At 40.4% G+C, this 17,658-nt stretch overlaps 1 protein-coding gene across 1 annotated transcript; it reads left to right on the top strand.

Moving 5' to 3' along the window:
* Window positions 1-952: 952 nt before the first annotated feature.
* Window positions 953-16,547, top strand: NADSYN1 (NAD synthetase 1). The gene is made up of 21 exons (XM_074543758.1): window positions 953-1,137; window positions 1,278-1,338; window positions 1,809-1,925; window positions 2,787-2,840; window positions 3,197-3,286; window positions 4,151-4,202; window positions 4,909-4,997; window positions 5,832-5,949; window positions 6,448-6,579; window positions 7,094-7,168; window positions 7,328-7,452; window positions 7,648-7,696; window positions 8,275-8,377; window positions 9,049-9,217; window positions 9,572-9,707; window positions 10,748-10,854; window positions 11,614-11,745; window positions 11,900-11,969; window positions 12,961-13,089; window positions 13,568-13,744; window positions 15,884-16,547. The coding sequence occupies exons 1-21, from the start codon at window positions 1,053-1,055 to the stop codon at window positions 15,935-15,937; spliced, it is 2,124 nt and encodes a 707-aa protein (XP_074399859.1). The 5' UTR covers window positions 953-1,052; the 3' UTR covers window positions 15,938-16,547.
* Window positions 16,548-17,658: the final 1,111 nt, after the last annotated feature.

The following is a 17,658-nucleotide window of genomic DNA, read 5'->3' as shown; positions in this document are numbered from 1 at the left end:
AAGGGAATGGACCTGGTGAAGGAAGCGGGGGGGTGTAGTCTCAGCCTGGAGAAAAGGAGGCTCAAGGAAGGGACCTTTCATTCTATAACTCCCGGAAGAGAGGCTGTAGCCTGAACCCTCAACTCCCAATTGACAAGCAACAAGTGAAGAGGAAATGGCCTCAAGTTGTGCCAAGGCCTGTTTAGATCAGAGATTAAAAAGTTTCTTCATGGAAAGTGTTGGCAGGCATTGGAACAGTCTGCCCAGGGTGGTGGTGGAGTCACCATTGCTGGAGGTAAAAGCCGTGTGTATGTGGTGCTTGGGGACATGCTTTAGTCCCAAGCTTTAGTGGTGTGCTCAGCAGTGCTGGATTAGTGGTTGGACTCAGTGATCTTACAGGTCTTTTCCAACCTAAATAATTCTGATTCTAGTACAGAAAGAAGGCTGCCCACGTGTAAGGCGGCTCACAGCAGCCAAATATGTCATGAGGGACATAAGAGAGGAGATTGGCTTTTGAAGGCACCCTGAGAGCTGCTGGGATGATGCTAAAATGAGAACAACACCCTATTCCAGTTACCTTCAGCACCCGAACTCTGAACTCGGTTTGAGGGACACTTCTTAAAAGAAGCTGCAGGGTAAAGAAACGGGCTACGGCTGCATTCCCGTTATCCAGGGCTCTGGGGAGATAAAACTGCGAAAGTGCGGAACGGCGTGCAGCATCACACGGCGTCGGAGGCGCCACAGCGCGGGTGGGCAGCGGCTCTGCATGGAGCCCGTGCTTGGAGCACTGACGGTGCAGGGGCTGCTGCGGGTGCCGGAGCAGGAATCGGGAGAAGGAACCGTGAGAAGGGACCGGGAGGAGTGGCCGGGAGGAGTGGCCGGAGGAGGAACCGAGAGGACGGACCGGGAGGAGGGACCGGGAGGAGTGGCCGGAGGAGGAACCGAGAGGACGGACCGGGAGGAGTGGCCGGGAGGAGGGACCGGAGCAGGGCCGGGAGGAGGGACCGGAGCAGGGACCGGCAGCCCCAGCCCGGCACCGCCCCGGAAGCAGCGCGGAAGGCGGCGGGGCCGTCATGGGCCGGGCGGTGACCGTGGCCACCTGCGCCCTGAACCAGTGGGCTCTAGACTTTGAGGGCAACTTGGAGAGGATTTTCAGAAGTGAGTGTCGAGATGGCTGGCTGGCTGCCCCCGGCCATTAGGAGCCTCTTCCCTCTCTCATTCCCTCCCTCCCTCCCACCGCGGGCGGCGCAGCGCAGCCCCTGTCTGTTTCACGCACTGCTCTCCCAACACTTTTCCAGGTATCGACATTGCCAAGAGCAAAGGAGCCCGGTACCGGCTTGGGCCAGAGCTCGAAATCTGGTAAGGGCGCTTTGCTGGCTCTGCTTTGGTGCGATTCCAGTGAACTGTGCAAGAACAGTCGGGAAGAGCATTGGCCCCGAGGCGCTGCAGTGCCCAGAGCCGTGCTTGAAGCGTGCGGCCGTCAAAGGGGCAAAGAAAATCACTGTAGTGGTGAGCACAGGACTGGGTCTCTTGTCTTGGAAACCTGACTGGAAGCGACAATTTTTAACCTATTTCAGTGAGTTTTCCTGCAGGGGAGCTGTAGTGCTTTGATTTCTGCCTGCTGTCCTGGAAGGAATATCATGGGGTGATATAGAACGCTGCAGAATTTTAAATGCTGTAAATAGGGATGGTGTTGACAGCACTGCTTGTTCATTTTCTATATAAATTACGTATGTGGGTGAAATTCTCCCTGTCTGAAGTAGTGTTGGTTCTTTGGCTCTGGTGCTCATCTTGCTGAATTTTTGGTTTCTCCTTGTTTCTATACACAGTGGGTATGGCTGCTCAGATCACTTTTATGAGTCTGACACACTCTTGCATTCGTTTCAAGTTCTGGAAAAGCTCTTGGAGTCTCCAGCTACTCAAGATATTATCTGTGATGTGGGAATGTAAGTTTATTTTGTTGTTGTAAACCTGTGATAAAGGCATAAGTCCTTAGGGAATACTGCTTGTGCCATGCTCTGGATAGCGAGGGCTCTGCACCGAACTCTCAAACGTATCTTAGGAACTGCACTGCTTTTCCCTTTTTAACTACCATGACCAGGATTGCAACATGCAGACACTTTCTAAAAGATAATCCTTCCAAAGATTGCCGGTGGCTAATCCCTTCAAGAGAGAAATAGGATAATTGCAGTTATATATTACAGTTATATATTGGATAATTACAGTAATATATTGGAAATCTGAATGTCTCGTACTTATTGTCACAGGTCAGACTTTGTGTGAGGTGTGACTCAAAGGGTTTTATAAATTGACTGTCTTGTGGGAATGTGGGGGCTGTTTTCACTGACAGACAACATAAGTATATGTGAAACTCACTGAAGCCATTGTAAGCCTTGTGCTGACACACAAAGAAGGGTGATAAATTATATCTGTAAAATTAATGTGTTAGTATTGATATAATTGTGTAAAGCTGGTTTGGTTTTGAACTGGGTTGGCAGTGTCACAGGAGGTCACATTTGATTAAATAACCTGGCCCAGCCATGGGGAATCTTCTGGTGTGCTGCTCATGTTCCTAAGGCTCAGGTAGTAGTTGATATATCTGAGATTGACACCACAGTCAGTAACTCAGATTTTTTCTAGCTACTACTTTAACTAAAAAATTAGAAGCTAAAACATCACATATTGTTTTGCTTGATTCCCTCCAGTGTGGTCTTCTGAATATTTTTGCAGTAAAGTAGATTCTGTAGCTTTTTATAATTTCATTTAATGAGTGTAGTCATTGCTGATTTTGGTTCTTATTTTCACAGGCCTGTTATGCACAGAAATGTTCGCTATAATTGTCGAGTGATCTTTTTAAATAAGTGAGTAGTTCTTGATATGTTTTGTGAGGTAACGCATTATCTTTTCACACACCAGTTTGGCCTTCAAGCAAGATTCTTCAGTGCTACTTAGAGGGATGGATTTATCTTCATATTTGCTAAATTCTGAGAGACAGCTAAGGTTTCTCATGATCTATTTTTTCTTTTCTGATTTGTGGAAACTGAATTCCCACTGCTTTCTGGAAAAGTTCAGAAAAACCCCTTGAGTCTGCAAGAAACTTTAAAAATGTTACATTATAAAAGAAGAAAAGAAGTTGTTCTTAATCAGTGTTCATATATAGGCTTGTTTGGCTGTACATCCTGTGTTAACCCAGTTTTTCTGTTTTGTTTTATTTAAGGAAGATTCTTCTGATCAGACCAAAAATATCACTGGCAAATTCAGGAAACTACAGGGAACTTAGATGGTTCTCCCCATGGAGCAAAGCAAGGTATTCTGGCAACTCTAGGAATTGTGTTAAAAAACACAGCTTGCTGTTTGCAGCCACAGCAGCAGGGTTGAAATATCTACAGCAAATACTCACTGGCTGCTACAGGGAGAGCAGCAGGACAGAGTCAGCCAAGGCACATGGTTGCAGCTTGGTTAGGAAGCTTATTGAGCAGTCAAACTCTGAGTTGCTGAGCTGGAGGAAAAAAAGTGGGGCTGCTTGATCCTTGATCCTACAGCCAGTGTAGAGTGTCATTTTCCTGGTGTGTGCTTTCTAAGAATTGCCAGCTCAGGACTGGAGGGGCTCTGTTTGTCTCCTGAGTGCTGCATCCCAGTCCTGAGCTGGCAAACACTGAAATGGATGAGCTCTGTCAGAACTTCTGCACTGAATGAAAGCTGCCTACTGTATGATGCTGCAGAACACACCTGGCACTCATCTCTGATGCTGTGCACTCCTCTTGTAGTCAGGGAATGTTTCCAGCTCCAGGGTCTCAGCAAAGCACTTCTGATCCTCCTCTGAGCCCCAGCTGGTTCTGCACTGCTTGTGTAGTAACCCTGCAAAAAGAGAAACTTGCACCTGGCATTTGCCTTGCATGGTGTGTTCTTTGTTAACTCTGCTTTCTAGCCAGGATGGGGCATTCCTTACATTGCCTTTCTGAAGCACAGATGTTGCTATCTTAAAATGTTAGCATTTCTGATTAATTCCACAGAAAATATGAAGTTCGTTTTTTTTTCATTTTTTAAACACACACAGCCCTGTGCAACTGCAATAGAGTTTCTTTAACCAATGTTAGAAGGTGAAATGAGAACCAGTTTTTATGCTGTGATTTATGTAATAATGTATTCACAATCTCTTAACTTGATTTAGACATGTGGAGGAATATTTTCTGCCCAGGATAATTCAGGAAGTGACTGGACAGGTAAGCTGTTGTTTGTTTTTTTTTTAATTTTGCATCTTCCAGATTCAGCAATTAACAACTGTAGTCTCCAAAATTCTGCTGCCAGTCGTGGTTTAGATTCATATATTTCAGTGGTGGTTCTAAGTTGCATTAAATGACAGCATAATTTAACATTATTTATGTTAGTGTGTGGCAGCAAAGCAAGTAAATTTTAAATCTGCCTCAGTTATTTGTACATACAGAACCTCGATTGCCATATTTTGCACAATTTTGGTACTGAGTTTTTCTGTGCTTGAGACTAGAATTGAGTGTGTTTTTAGGTTAAAAAAATTAAATTAAAAATCATTTAAACCTTATTTGCTCAGAAGGATCTAAAATTTATGCTAGTTCCCACTAAAGCATGAGTGTGATTTCTAGCAACAGACAGTCTCTGTTTTGTAGATTGTTTAATACCTGTCCTTAAGCAAAGCATTGGATCTGTAGACTACTGAAATAAAAACATGAAATTTCAATCAGTCCAGAAATTTGCATTTCAGAATTTTTTAATTTTTTTTTTAATCTGACTTGGTATAAAATGAAAGAAGGTATAATGTGATTGATATTGTGTCACTAATTTCACATAAGTAAGCACTCAAATTTATGTTTTCTTAAGATTTGCAGTTCAAGTTTTTGAATTGAACAGCTTATTCTACTGCATGTGTGTAAGAATGTTCTTGTTTTTCCTCAGGAAACTGTTCCTTTTGGGGATGCAGTGCTAGCGACCAAAGATACCTGCCTAGGAACAGAAATATGTGAAGAACTCTGGGCACCAAACAGGTAAAGGAGAAGAGGAAATAAAAAGTAATGTAAAACATACCCTGGAGCTGCCTGAATCAAATGTTTGTAGAGATCTGCTTATTATTCTTCTGTGTAATTTATCTTTCAGAAAGTGCCAGTAAGATAAAATATAATTAGGAGCAATACATACATCATGGGAAAGACCTCATTAGGCTAGGTGCAGGATGGCAAAGAAATGTTGGTTGTTAAACTAAATCAACTTGAAACAAGAAGGTAGGGAAGAAATACCAAAAACAAGCAGAATGAAAAGAGTGACCTAAGGAAATAAATGACAGGTAACTCTTGTGCTCACATTCCTGATACTTTTCCAAATCTTCCAGTTACATTGATTTCCTTGTAACTGCAGATGTGGTGTGTTGAAGATGCGATTTTTGTTTTTTAGTATTTCTTTCTTATGACATTGGAAAAAGAAAAAAAGCAGTAAAAATCTTCTCCTTGTAGTTCTGTTTTTGGATTTACTAAAAGACAAGGAAAATGGGACAACTGACTTTGCAGTGTATATCCATGTTACCCTTTCAGACCAAGATTATTCTCTCTTTCTTTGAGATCTGGCCTTCTATAGAGTAGAAGGCATTTTGTTTAGAATAGAGTGAGCAAAAGCCCTCCTGACCTCTGCAGCCACTGCTGGTCTTTAACAGAGGAGCTGGGCAATGCAAGAAAACAGATATTTTTGAAAGCCCTATCCTTGATTGAGCTAAGACATGCAGAAAACTGACAGTGACATAAATGTTTCTGTTTGTCAGTGATTTTTAATGACATTTGCGGTTTTCACAGCACAGTAGTGATTTATTTTTGTGCCTTTTGCTTTGACAGCCCTCACATTGAGATGGGACTTGATGGAGTGGAAATTTTCACCAACTCTTCTGGGAGTCACCACGTGCTGCGGAAGGCTCATGCCCGGGTGGATTTGGTGAATTCTGCCACAGCCAAGGTGTGTGTTTTTCTATTGGAAAGTTCTGTGTGTTTGAAAAATGATGAGAAGACACTTATTATTTGGTCTGTAATTCTATCTAACAGTGATAGGCACAAAAATAAAGCAATGAGTGTACATTACTCTGTGAAAAAGCTGCTTTGTCATTGTAGTTTAGCGTGCTTTGCTTATATTTAACAGTATCTGCTCTCTCCTCTGATATCCAAACACAGCTTCTGTCATCACCTTCCTGCTTTTCCCAACCTCAGTTTGAACTCAGAATTTTAATTTAGAAGTGCAGCTCTCTCTGTTTGGGTTGAGGGAATGACTCTTGCTACTAAGAGACTCCTGTCAAGAGAGAATCCCAGCCATAAATCATTCACAATGTAAAGGGAGAGGAAATTTGTAAGGAGAGCAGGAGCAGAGAAGCAACATTTTGATTTTAAACATCCTGTCAGGTGCTACATTCTGAACAGCTTTTTTTTTCTTCTCTTCCCTGCATGTTTGTTTCTCTGGCAGAATGGTGGAATATATATTTTAGCAAACCAGAAAGGCTGTGATGGTGATCGTCTGTATTATGATGGCTGTGCAATGATTTCCATGAATGGAGAAACAGTTGCACAAGGATCCCAGTTCTCTCTGGATGATGTGGTAATGTATTCACCCCATAGCTGCTGGGACATTTATGCTCAACACTTCCAAACATTCCAGATCTAGGTCCATATCTCTAGACTAAGAAGGGTGTATTTTAATTATGCTATTCAACTATATCTGATTACCTACAGTAGCTCTCCTGCTTTTGTGATGAAGGAAGAACTCACAGTGGAAGAACTTCATGAAAACATTTTTGTATGCAATCACCATGAGGAGGAGAAACTCTGTTAATTGAGATTGTCTTATTTAAAGGAAGAAAGGGCAAAGGCTGCAATGTTCTAATTATGACCCAGTCTTGTGGGCACAAGGTTTCACTTTGATTTCAGAAAGTAGTAGATTTGTCATCTAGCTTTCCTCACATTATGTGCAAGCTCCATCTCTTTCCCCAGTAACGTTTCTTGCCTTTTCCTTTGCCACACTGTTGCTGTGGCATTTCTTGATGACACTTCTTTTGCCAAACATTGTTTATCTGTTTGTGTAGAGTGATCTAATGTTAAAAGCCTTTCCACAGGAGGTGCTGGTTGCCACTCTGGACCTGGAGGATGTTCGAAGTTACAGAGCAGAGATTTCATCTCGTAACTTGGCGGTAAGAACTCTTTGTGTTTGCAAACTGTGCCAAGTTTGAATGGGTATTGGATATAAGAAGTATTTGCATGTCTTGATTTTCACAGTATCTTAGAGAGCTGTTTTTTTTTAAACTATGTTAAAATTGGTGTCTTCTGAATTCTTCTGTACTATTGCTTAGGCAAGTAAAGTGAATCCTTATCCCAGAGTAAAAGTGAACTTTGATCTGTCGTGTCCTGATGATTTAGCTGTTCCTACTTGTATGCCAATCCAGTGGAGACACCACAGTCCTGAGGAGGAGATCAGGTAATCAAATGCTGAATCTGTTGCTTGAAAATTATTTTGGTTTAAAAAAAAAAAACCAAAACTCAAAGAAAGAGATAAGATGTTATTCAGACATAAGTAAAGGAAATCTCTCATTGGAAGACCACAGTAAATATGTTGACTTGCTTAGGTGTTATTCCCTAACCTTCTTAGAATAATCATGTTCTGTAATTTCAGCCTTGGACCTGCATGTTGGCTCTGGGACTATTTAAGGCGCAGCAAACAGGTAAGAACAACTGGGTTTGTTTTTCCCTTGCAATACACAACATCTTTTGTGCCACAGGCACAATCCAAATTGTTTTCCTGTGCTGCTGGTAACCCAAACTGATGTTAGTCCAAGGTGCAAAGTTTGAGTTTTTCACTGGTAGCTCAGTCAGACTTAAAAATTGTATTCCATGTGTGATTTCAGTATGCTCTGTGCACCTTTCCCTTAGGAATTGTGCTTTCCTAAGTGCAGCAAAGTGACATGAAGTTGTCGTTCAGTGTAATAGTAAAGTATATATGAAAAATATTATCCTTTTTTATTAGCATTTCTGTCTTACTAGAGGGTAAAGACAACTGGAATTTTTTTCTAGGCAAAGGGTTTTACACTGACTGCTTATTTGATTACCCAGTTGATGAGAGTTTAGAGGAATTCCTCTGGGTGGTTTGTTCTGTTTTTCCTCAATAATACATAAGCCTTGAACAATACGAAGTCTTGAAAATGCCTGTCATTCTTCTACAGGAGTGTGTTTCTGAGTGGTACAATACATATTTTTTTCCTTATTTTGTTATGTGGAACCTCTTCCTTGCTCTGTTTTGAAGGCAGGATTTCTCCTACCTCTGAGTGGTGGAATTGACAGCTCTGCTACAGCTTGCATAGTTTATTCCATGTGCCACCAGGTTTGCCTGGCAGTCAAGAATGGCAGTAAGTAAATCTATGTGTCTGGCCAGCTGTGTTTATTAATGGTTATGGATAAGTTAATATTAGCTGGGTGCTGTAGCTGCAAGAGCTTATTAATTGCAGACCCTTTTTTTGTCGTTCTAATGGCGTCCTTTGTATCTCTTCAGAAATTCCAGTAAAAGTGTGTGTCCAAATTCAGATTCTCTGAATTGGCATAATAGTTTCTGGTTTGGGTTTAAGACCTGGATGTGGAACTCAGACTAGTTTCTGTCTAAACTATTGTTCAAATGTTGGCTGATGTAGTCTCCAGTTTATTCTGAGAATTTTCCCCTTCTGTTAAAAGCAGCACTACAAAGCATGGTTAGGAATGGTTTAAGTTCTTTAAGTTCTGGCTTTAAGCAGACTTCATGCTTTTAGCTAAGTCTTTGTGCATACTGGATCGTGTTTTCTATGAAAATTCTTCAGTAGATCTAAAGGATTTAACACTTCTGTGCTCAAAATCAGAAGAAAAATCAGCAATTCTTTTATTTGATAGATGAAATTTTTCTGGGAAGATAGATGTAGTAGTCTTATTTGTCATGGGCACTGTAAAGCTTGATTGGAATACAAGAGGCGTACAAGATATTTGCACATTTTGCAAAGGCAGGAGCACAATAATTTCCACTCCGGTTCTGTTTCTTCTGCTCTGTCCTCAGATGCAGATGTGCTGGCTGATACACGCAGGATTGTGAATGATGGGACCTACGTCCCTGAGGATCCTCAGGAGTTCTGCAAGCGTGTCCTCACCACGTGCTACATGGCTAGTGAGAACTCCTCCCAGGATACCTGCAACAGGGCCAAGCTGCTGGCTGAGCAAATAGGCAGGTACAAGCTCAGAAGTGGCGGGAAAAAACCATCACATTCTGCAAAGACTTACATCTAAAATGTCCAAAAAGGGGAAAAAAATAAGAGAGGAATAGGAGGTGGGTTAAGTAGGAATGCTACAGATGTTATTACTAAAGTGTTAAAATGATGCCAGCTTAGAAGCATTTGGCAAAGGACATGCAATTTTGGAAACAGACTCTGAGAAGTGTTATTCTTTCCCAAGTTTCTTCCTACCAGATCTGAGATTTTAGCACCTTAAAACTTCATTTGATGGGTGGATTTTTGGTGGGTTTTTTTCTATTTTATCTAGTCAGATTGTGCTGGCTGAGTCACTTGTGCTTGAATTCTTCTCAGCTACCACATCAGCCTGAACATCGATGCAGCTGTGAAAGTTGTTGTGAAGATCTTCAGTGTGGTGACAGGTCGAACTCCCAAGTTTTTTGTCTATGGAGGGAGCAGCAGAGAGAGCCTGGCACTCCAGAATGTGCAGGTGTGTATCCTCTAGGCTGAATCACATCACACTCTTTTGGTTCTGTGGGCTTTGGGTTGATTTTTTTTTATTTTCTAAACTAACCAACAACTCTGCTTTAGTTTCCGAGTGTTAGTTATCCTGTTTGATAGTTTTTGTTAATTTGAGGACTTGATCTTTCTCTGTTACTGGAGAAATCCAGCTGTTTGCTCTGGAAGCAAACATTGACTTCTTTGTCAGCTTTTTGGCAACAGGAGAAGTTTAGGTCACAGAGGAGTGTGGATATTTGCTTAACATTACCAACAGTTCTGCTGGAGCTGCATCCTAGGTTGGTTTGGCATTGCTACCATCCTTACAAAAAGCTGAGTTTCAGAATGGGGACAAAAGCAATGTAAACTTTTTAGAAATGTTGTCTATTAGACTAGAGAGATTTATTTACTCTACAAAAGGATATGGTTTATCTGCGTGCTTCATCCATCATGGATCCTTGTTAGTGCTATCAGAGGTAGCAAATGGCAACTACTCCCCAATTTGCAGTTGGCCAGGAGAAACTTCCTCAGTCTGTGGCAGTAGCAGGTACTGAACCTGGATTTCCTGACTGTGTTCAGCAATTTCTCCACAAGACTATCCTTCTTGCAGTCATGCTTGGTCACCCTAATTCTTTAAGATTTTCTAATCTTTCTGATATTTACATTCTTATAACTAACTTTCTCACACATTTTCTGTAAATAACTCATTGTTTTGCATTCTTTTATAAGAGAAATGTGATAGACTGTTAGTTTGTCCAGTGTCATTGGAGAGGTGACACTGTCGCCCTCCAATCCACTGTCACTTTTAGAAAACTATAAATGTTAAAGTCAGAAAATAATCTTCCTTTTCTCTTCACCTTGAGAGCAGCAGTGTGTGCTTGTGTTCTTTCATGTCCTATAGTGACAAAAAATGCTTACCCTGCCCAAATTTTATTCTTCATGAGCTTGTTTAGACAATTGATTAATAAAAGTGTCTGGGGAGAAATCACTCTGCTATGTAAATTTTGCTTTCCTTTTCATTTTTCTCTGCAGGCTAGAATAAGAATGGTCCTTGCCTACCTGTTTGCTCAGCTGACACTGTGGGCTCGTGGGATGCCAGGGGGACTGCTGGTGCTGGGAACAGCCAATGTGGATGAAAGGTTGGTGAAAATTGGCAATCCAAACCCACGTGTAACAGGTCACTGTCATTTCCTGCAACTCTACCAAATACCTCTGTAGATTATGCTCAGAAGAGGTAACAACCTAAGAATGCACTGGTAACAATGAAATTAATGAAAATAGGTAAATCAGCTTGAATGGGAAATTGTGTATTTTTCAGAGGTTTAGCCAAAGTATTGCTATAGCATTTCCCATAACATGCTGTTTTCAGTAGAGCTTACCTGTGCATTCACTAGGCTAATTTCCCAATTTGTTGAATTTTCAATTACTGTATTAGGAATGAAGATGTGAACTTTTAGCTGAAAAAGCAGACCTTAAAATCTGGAGTACTGTTAGTAGAGCTGGTATCTGAAGATTAAAGCAATCCCTGTAAGATTGTGGGAGTGGTAACCTCTAAAGCTGTGGGAGTACTGTGTGCTGGTTGTGTGGGTGTTTTGAGATCTGAGATTGTTTTAATTAGTCATCACAGTATTTTAATTGTTTTGAACATATTGCCTCAACATGGATAGTTTTGCAGTGCTTTATGATTGTTTAAAGTATCATCTTCTGGAAATGTCATGGCTTTAGGATAGCCCTGCTGCAGTTAAACATGTTGCCCTTTAGGTGTAAATATGTTACTAATCTGCAGTTTGTTTCTCCCTTTCTTTATGCTACATATAAATTCTCTGTAGTGTCAAGGGTTATATATTATGCTGCAGTTACATTAACTGTTGCTGTATAAAATTTCCTGTTTTGCTCAGTCTCCGTGGTTACTTGACCAAGTACGACTGCTCCAGTGCTGATATCAACCCCATTGGTGGCATCAGCAAGACTGATTTGAAGAGCTTCATTCAGTACTGCATTGAAAACTTCCAGCTCACAGCCCTCAGGAGGTGAGCAATGATTCAGTGACTGTGTTTGTTCATTCCACTGGAGGAACTGTCTGAGCCAGGTGCTTCATTTTTTGGGATGAAGTGCTGTTTTAATAAACCAACACTGATAAGACTGCATGGAATCCATGTTTTTCCTTTTCCCTCTCCCTTTCAGTATAATGTCAGCTCCACCCACTGCAGAGTTGGAGCCCCTGGTGGATGGACAAGTGGCTCAAACTGATGAGGTAATGTGGTGTTGTTGAGTCCGCAAGACGAGGTGAGAGATGAGAATTTGGCCCCATGTTCTCAGAAGGCTGATTTATTATATTATGATATTATATTCAAAAAAATATATACTAAAACTATATTAAATACAGAGAAAGGATACAAACAGAGGGCTGGAAAAGAATGATAATAAAAACCCATGACAGACTTGGTGAGTCTGACACAGCTGGCTGGGATTGGTCATTAATTAAAAACAATTCACATGGAACCAATCAAAGATGCACCTGTTGGTAAGCAACTTCAAGACCACATTCCGAGCAATCAAATAATTATTGTTGACATTTCCTTTCTGAGGCTTCTCAAGAGAAAAATCCTGGCAAAGGGATTTTTCAGAAAATATTATGGTAACAAGGTAATAGTGAGCAGTGCCATTAAAATGCTTTAAGCCTTACCCCAAAATCTGGGGTCTGTCCCATAGCTCTTGTTTACTCCTGTATGTAACCATGCTTACTGACAGGTGGGTTATAGCCAGTCTTAAAGCTGCCAACAAGGCATTAGTTCCCCACACCTGCCCTATCTGTGTTGACAATAGTTTCCAAAACAGCAAATTAATATTTTTAATTATTTTAGGTTTCTTGGCACTTAAAAGAATGGGTGTTGTAAAATGCAATTTATTTTGTGGTTTTTTTTTACTATTACAAGAAAGTCAGGGCCTTACTGCTATGAAAATGACTGGTGACAAAGCACTCTTCTCCCCACATCCTTTTCTTTGCTATCACTTTGAAAAGGAGAGGACTGATAAAATGGCCTCTGTAGCCTCCAATCTCCCAATTCAGAGAAATACCAGTGTTTTTTTTATTTCTGCTCATAGTATTACTATGTCTTTTTGATATTGACAATATCATTTTGGTGTTTCTTTGATTTAACTGGATTATTTTAATTGCTCTATGAAAGTATTCATTAAAATTTGCATAGTTAAGATTTTCTTTGACTTTCTGTGTGCGTTTTCAGGCAGATATGGGGATGACATATGCAGAGCTCTCAATCTATGGGAAATTAAGGAAAATTGGAAAGGCTGGACCATACAGTATGTTCTGTAAGCTGATTGATATATGGAAGGAAATTTTTACTCCAAGAGAGGTAATAACAAAACCAAAGAGAAAAAAAAAATCAAGTAGTTTAATGCTTTTGCCAAAATAGAGCATGTTTGGAGAAAGGTCAGGATCTTTTTAACTGAAAGTAATAGTTTCATTATTTTGTGTTTAGAGATTATTCTGCAGGTGCAGCAGAGTATGCTGGAAAAGCTGGCCTGAATCTCTTAAATGGAGCTTGTTGTCTCATGCTGCAAATTGCTAAAACATTTGTTAATTGAGTAATTTGAAAACAATTACTTCAGAATTATACCTTGGGGAAAATTGTTCTCTAAAATACAGATGACCAACTACTCTTGAAGCCTTTGGTTATGTGTTCTGAGACAAAAAATGTCTCTTGTTTTGAAAGAATATTTAGACCATGTAAAAGTAGAAAACAGTCTCCAAAACGCTGTGCTCCTCTCAGTTTTTAAATTAAAATACTAAGAAACTTCATCTGGTTAAAAGCTACATTCTTTGTACACCAGGTGGCATCCAAGGTTAAGCATTTCTTCAGGATGTATTCAGTCAACAGGCACAAAATGACCACCCTCACTCCTTCCTACCACGCTGAAAACTACAGTCCAGAGGACAACCGCTTCGACCTGAGGCCTTTCCTCTACAACAGCTCGTGGTCCTGGCAGTTCAGGTGTATAGACAAACAGGTAAATGCCTTCTGACAAGCAGGTAAATGCCTTCTGCTTCTGGAATGATTTTGCATTTAAATTATTCAAATTGGGTCAAGCCCAGTTCCAGTGAATCTCAGGAAAAGACAACTAACACATAGGGTAGCAGTTATTACAGAAATAACTGTGATTGTTCTTTTCACATAACTGTGAGGTGAAATCCCCTGATTTCAGTGTAGGCTGTTTAGGTTCTTTTTTGTCATACTGCTATGAAAGCAAGAACAAGAAAAAATAAAAGAATATGTGTACTGAGGACTGAAAGTAATAGGTGTACCCAGACTCATGAAGTTCTGTGCTAATGGGAGAAACAAGCTTTTGTGTTTTGGTTTCAGTTCAGGACCTGTCTGAAGGGATCTGCTTAATTGCAGAATTAAGTCTTGATCCACGTCAGTGTGAGGAGAGCAAGTGTAAGAGGCAGCAATTCACTGTGAGTGCTTCTCCCAGCTGCTTCTGCTGCTTTTTTGAATCTCAAGTTAGCTGACTCACAAATTCATGTTTGCTCAAACACAGCAGCATTAATGGTACCATGCCCAGTTTGAGCACTGAGATGTGGAGGGGCCCAGGCAATTATTGAAACCATGCTTTACTTTTTATAGTTTTTAGCCACCCCTTCAAACTTATTTTTAATGTCTCTTTTGTGGCACAAATGCTGGGGTGAAGAATTTTAGCACCTTGAAGTTTTTCTGGCAGAGATTTTATGCCCCAGTTGCTTTTAAGAATATGTTTATACATGTAATAAAATACTAATTCCTTCATCTGTGAAATGCCAGACATGTTGTAATAGTATTTTAATACCTTGAAACCTGGGATAAATGCTACCATGTGCAGTACTTAATTGTAAAATAGTATAGTGAGGGATTTTTACATCACATTGGACTTTTTCCCACTGAAGTCCAGGACAAAAGTTATTTTGGTCTCAGTGGGAGTCTGGGAAAATGTTTTTGTAGGGTCTGGACCAAAATGTAATTATTTTATGCTTACAGTAAATGTGATTAAGATCTTTTAATGGTGCAGATATTCTTACATTCTCTAACTAGATTTGTATGTAATAGCAGTTGTGCTCTGTAAGGGTAGTGGTCATTGCAACTTATTCCTGGGAACCAGGAGTCAAGTTTAGGGAAGATTTTATTGTGTAGATTAGAGTAACCTGAACTGATAGCTCCTGCAGCTCTTTGCAAGATTGGAAAATGATAACTTGCAGTGGTTTGAGTCAAATCTGCCCTATTCAAGAAAAGGAATATAGGAAGAGTTTCTTCTTACTGAAGGCGTTCAGCACAATTGTAATTCTGAAGAGAATCACTCTCTAGGACAGTGTGCCACTGATGATTCTGCTCCTGGGACTCAATCTGCACTTAAAATTTTTCTAGCATAGTAACAGGACGGTGAAAATATGGCATAAACTTGACATGAACCCCACCTTTAGTTAGGTAATGCCAAGTTTTCCTATAGGAGAGTCATGTTACAGCTCAAGCTCATTTGTGAATGGAAATAAGTTGGAGTGCTAATGATAGAGAAATCTGTTGGATTTGTAGAAAGTACTTTTCTGCTTTGGATGTAGTCAAGCCAGTTTAGTTATCCACTCATTTTTAGTGCAAAATGCCCTTTGCATTTGCTGTAGAAGGAACAGGGGTAAAAGGAATTTAAGATCATAATGTAAGATCATTTGCTGAGAATTACGAGATTTGCTCTTAGAATCTTCGTGTCATTCTGCTCTACCTGGCTAAGGGGGTTTAGAACAACCCTAGGAACTCTGTAACTTCTGCCTTGGAGCTGTGTCTGAACTAAAGGATTTGTGGTCAGAGCAAAAATGATGCACTTCCAGGTGCCAAAATATTCACTGGGATTTTAATAGCTGCCACAATTTGAAGGAACTGTGATGCAGCTCCTTCAGATTTGCCAGAAGAAAGCTGGCAAATCTGCCTGCAAGGACGAGATATCTGCAGGCCATCCTCTGCTTTTTCCAGTGTTACACCACAAGATTAGCTGCATTTGGCCAAACCAAAAGATTTATTCGCTTCATAAAAACCTGATCTTTGTGTGTCTCTTTTACAACCAGTGGGAGATGTTGATGGAAGAAGCAACTTATTTTTGCTACTGAATTTTCTTTTTTACATGCAGGTATCCAAGCTAGAAAAAAAGGAAGGAATTTCTGTAGTTGAAGATGTGGACTGACTTCCTGTCTTTTTTAACTGTGGTAATTAATTTGCCAAACAGAATGTTCAAAACTGGATTATATTGTGATAATGAGCAGGGATAACCTGCTTAACAGTTCTTGAGCTGACTGTTGTAATCAATTCTTTTAATTGACTCCCTGTTTTACTCCCAATATACTTAAACTGTAGTTTGGCTAAGGGATCATTAAGGATCTCCTTCAACTTCTTGAGTTAATTGCCTTTAATTTAAGAACTCACCTTACTTTGCAATAAACTTGTCATTTTGTCATGCTAATTGACTCAGTTCTTATTCTACATGTTTTGTTATTTACCTGGCACTGGCTTTGTAAACTGGTCCAGTGTTTTGAGTGGCCACAAAGTCAAACTCTGTAAGTTGTTGGAGGCATGTCTGTCTTGAAGCAGATGGATAATCTTCATGTTAGTGGGGTCGAATTTAGAGTTTAACTTCTTGTTTCCTTTGAATGTTGCAGAATGAAGTATAAAACCAGTGTCCTCTGAGCTCAATTAGAGTGTTACCCACATCCATTTTTAACTTCATGTCTTCAAACTGATCTTTTCCATTTGTTCAGTGTCGTGGAGCAATAAAAAAGGATGGGTTTGTTCCTTTGTCTGAGGCCCTTTTCTGCCTTTTCATTTAATGTTTAGCTGTTCCCATTTCTTTTTTAAAGTTTGATTTGAAAGGTGCACTTCTCATAGGGAAAACAAGAAATGCATTTCTGCAGTTCTAGGCAAACAATATTCTTAACTGCAGCAACAGGAGAGCTCAGGCCCAGTGAGACTTCTGTTAAAATAGTCTTATATTGTGCTAGCAGAAAATGTCTGCTAAAAAGGGCACATTCTCCACATTTGTTTTCTACAATTCAGGAGTTGATTCACTTGGAGTTAAAGATGCTGCAGGAAGAATGGAAAACCCCAGCTGTGATTTGCCTTCCTTCACAGTTAGTTGGACACTTCCAATTCCAGCAATAGGGAGTGGATGAATTCTGAAGAGAAGTTCAAAAATTTGTTGTGTATTTGAAGACTTCTTATTTCTTTGTTTCCTTTGGAAGCTACTGGTTTCTCTTTCTGGACAATCACAGAAGAGGAAAGAGGAAACATTTGCTTTCATTCAAATAAAAAATAAGAGCACAAAACCACAATATTTACATATGTCTGCTGTGTTGTTACAGTTAGCGTTGTTACCCAATCTATTTCAGACACTTTTCTTTTTTAGCAATTGCATTTACAGCACATGTACAAATTGCATTTTATTTCTTACCTGCTAATGCTGTACCAGGTCACTCCTATTTGCCTTTTACTATCCAGAAATTTTTACTGCTGCCTCTAGTTTGACTGTTATCAACACTTAGCTCCAATGTTATCAGTGCATTGTTGCCTACTGAGAATGGGAAATAATTCTAACATCTAGCTGATGATGTTTACTTTTTACTGGAGACTACTTGTATTTGGTTTGTGTGGCCAGGTTTTAGTGGCCGGGGGGGTACAGAAGTGGCTTCTTTGAGAAGCTCCTGCAAGCTTCCTGCAGCAGAGGCAGAGCTAATCCCAGCTGGCTCCAGGATGGACCAAGGCCAAGCCAACCAGTGATGGGAGTAATGCCTCTGATAACAGAATTTAAGAAGGAAAAAAGGTGTTGTGCAAAAGTAATTGCAGCCAGGGAAGAGCAGGGTGAGAAGATGTGAGTGGAACAGCGCTGCAGACACCCAGGTCAGGGCAGAAGGA

The sequence above is a fragment of the Zonotrichia albicollis genome, chromosome 6 (assembly GCF_047830755.1).
Source record: "Zonotrichia albicollis isolate bZonAlb1 chromosome 6, bZonAlb1.hap1, whole genome shotgun sequence".
Lineage (NCBI taxonomy): Eukaryota > Metazoa > Chordata > Aves > Passeriformes > Passerellidae > Zonotrichia > Zonotrichia albicollis.
The sequence above is the reverse complement of the archived record's forward strand: the minus strand, read 5'-3'. Positions and strand labels throughout refer to the sequence as shown.

Coding starts and splice junctions, on each gene's coding strand:
- NADSYN1 (XM_074543758.1), top strand. CDS start 1,053: ATGGGCCGGGCGGTGACCGTGGCCACCTGCGCCCTGAACCAGTGGGCT. Junction 7,453..7,647: donor AGTCCTGAGGAGGAGATCAG/GTAATCAAATGC, acceptor CTGTAATTTCAG/CCTTGGACCTGCATGTTGGC. Junction 13,090..13,567: donor AAATTTTTACTCCAAGAGAG/GTAATAACAAAA, acceptor TTTGTACACCAG/GTGGCATCCAAGGTTAAGCA.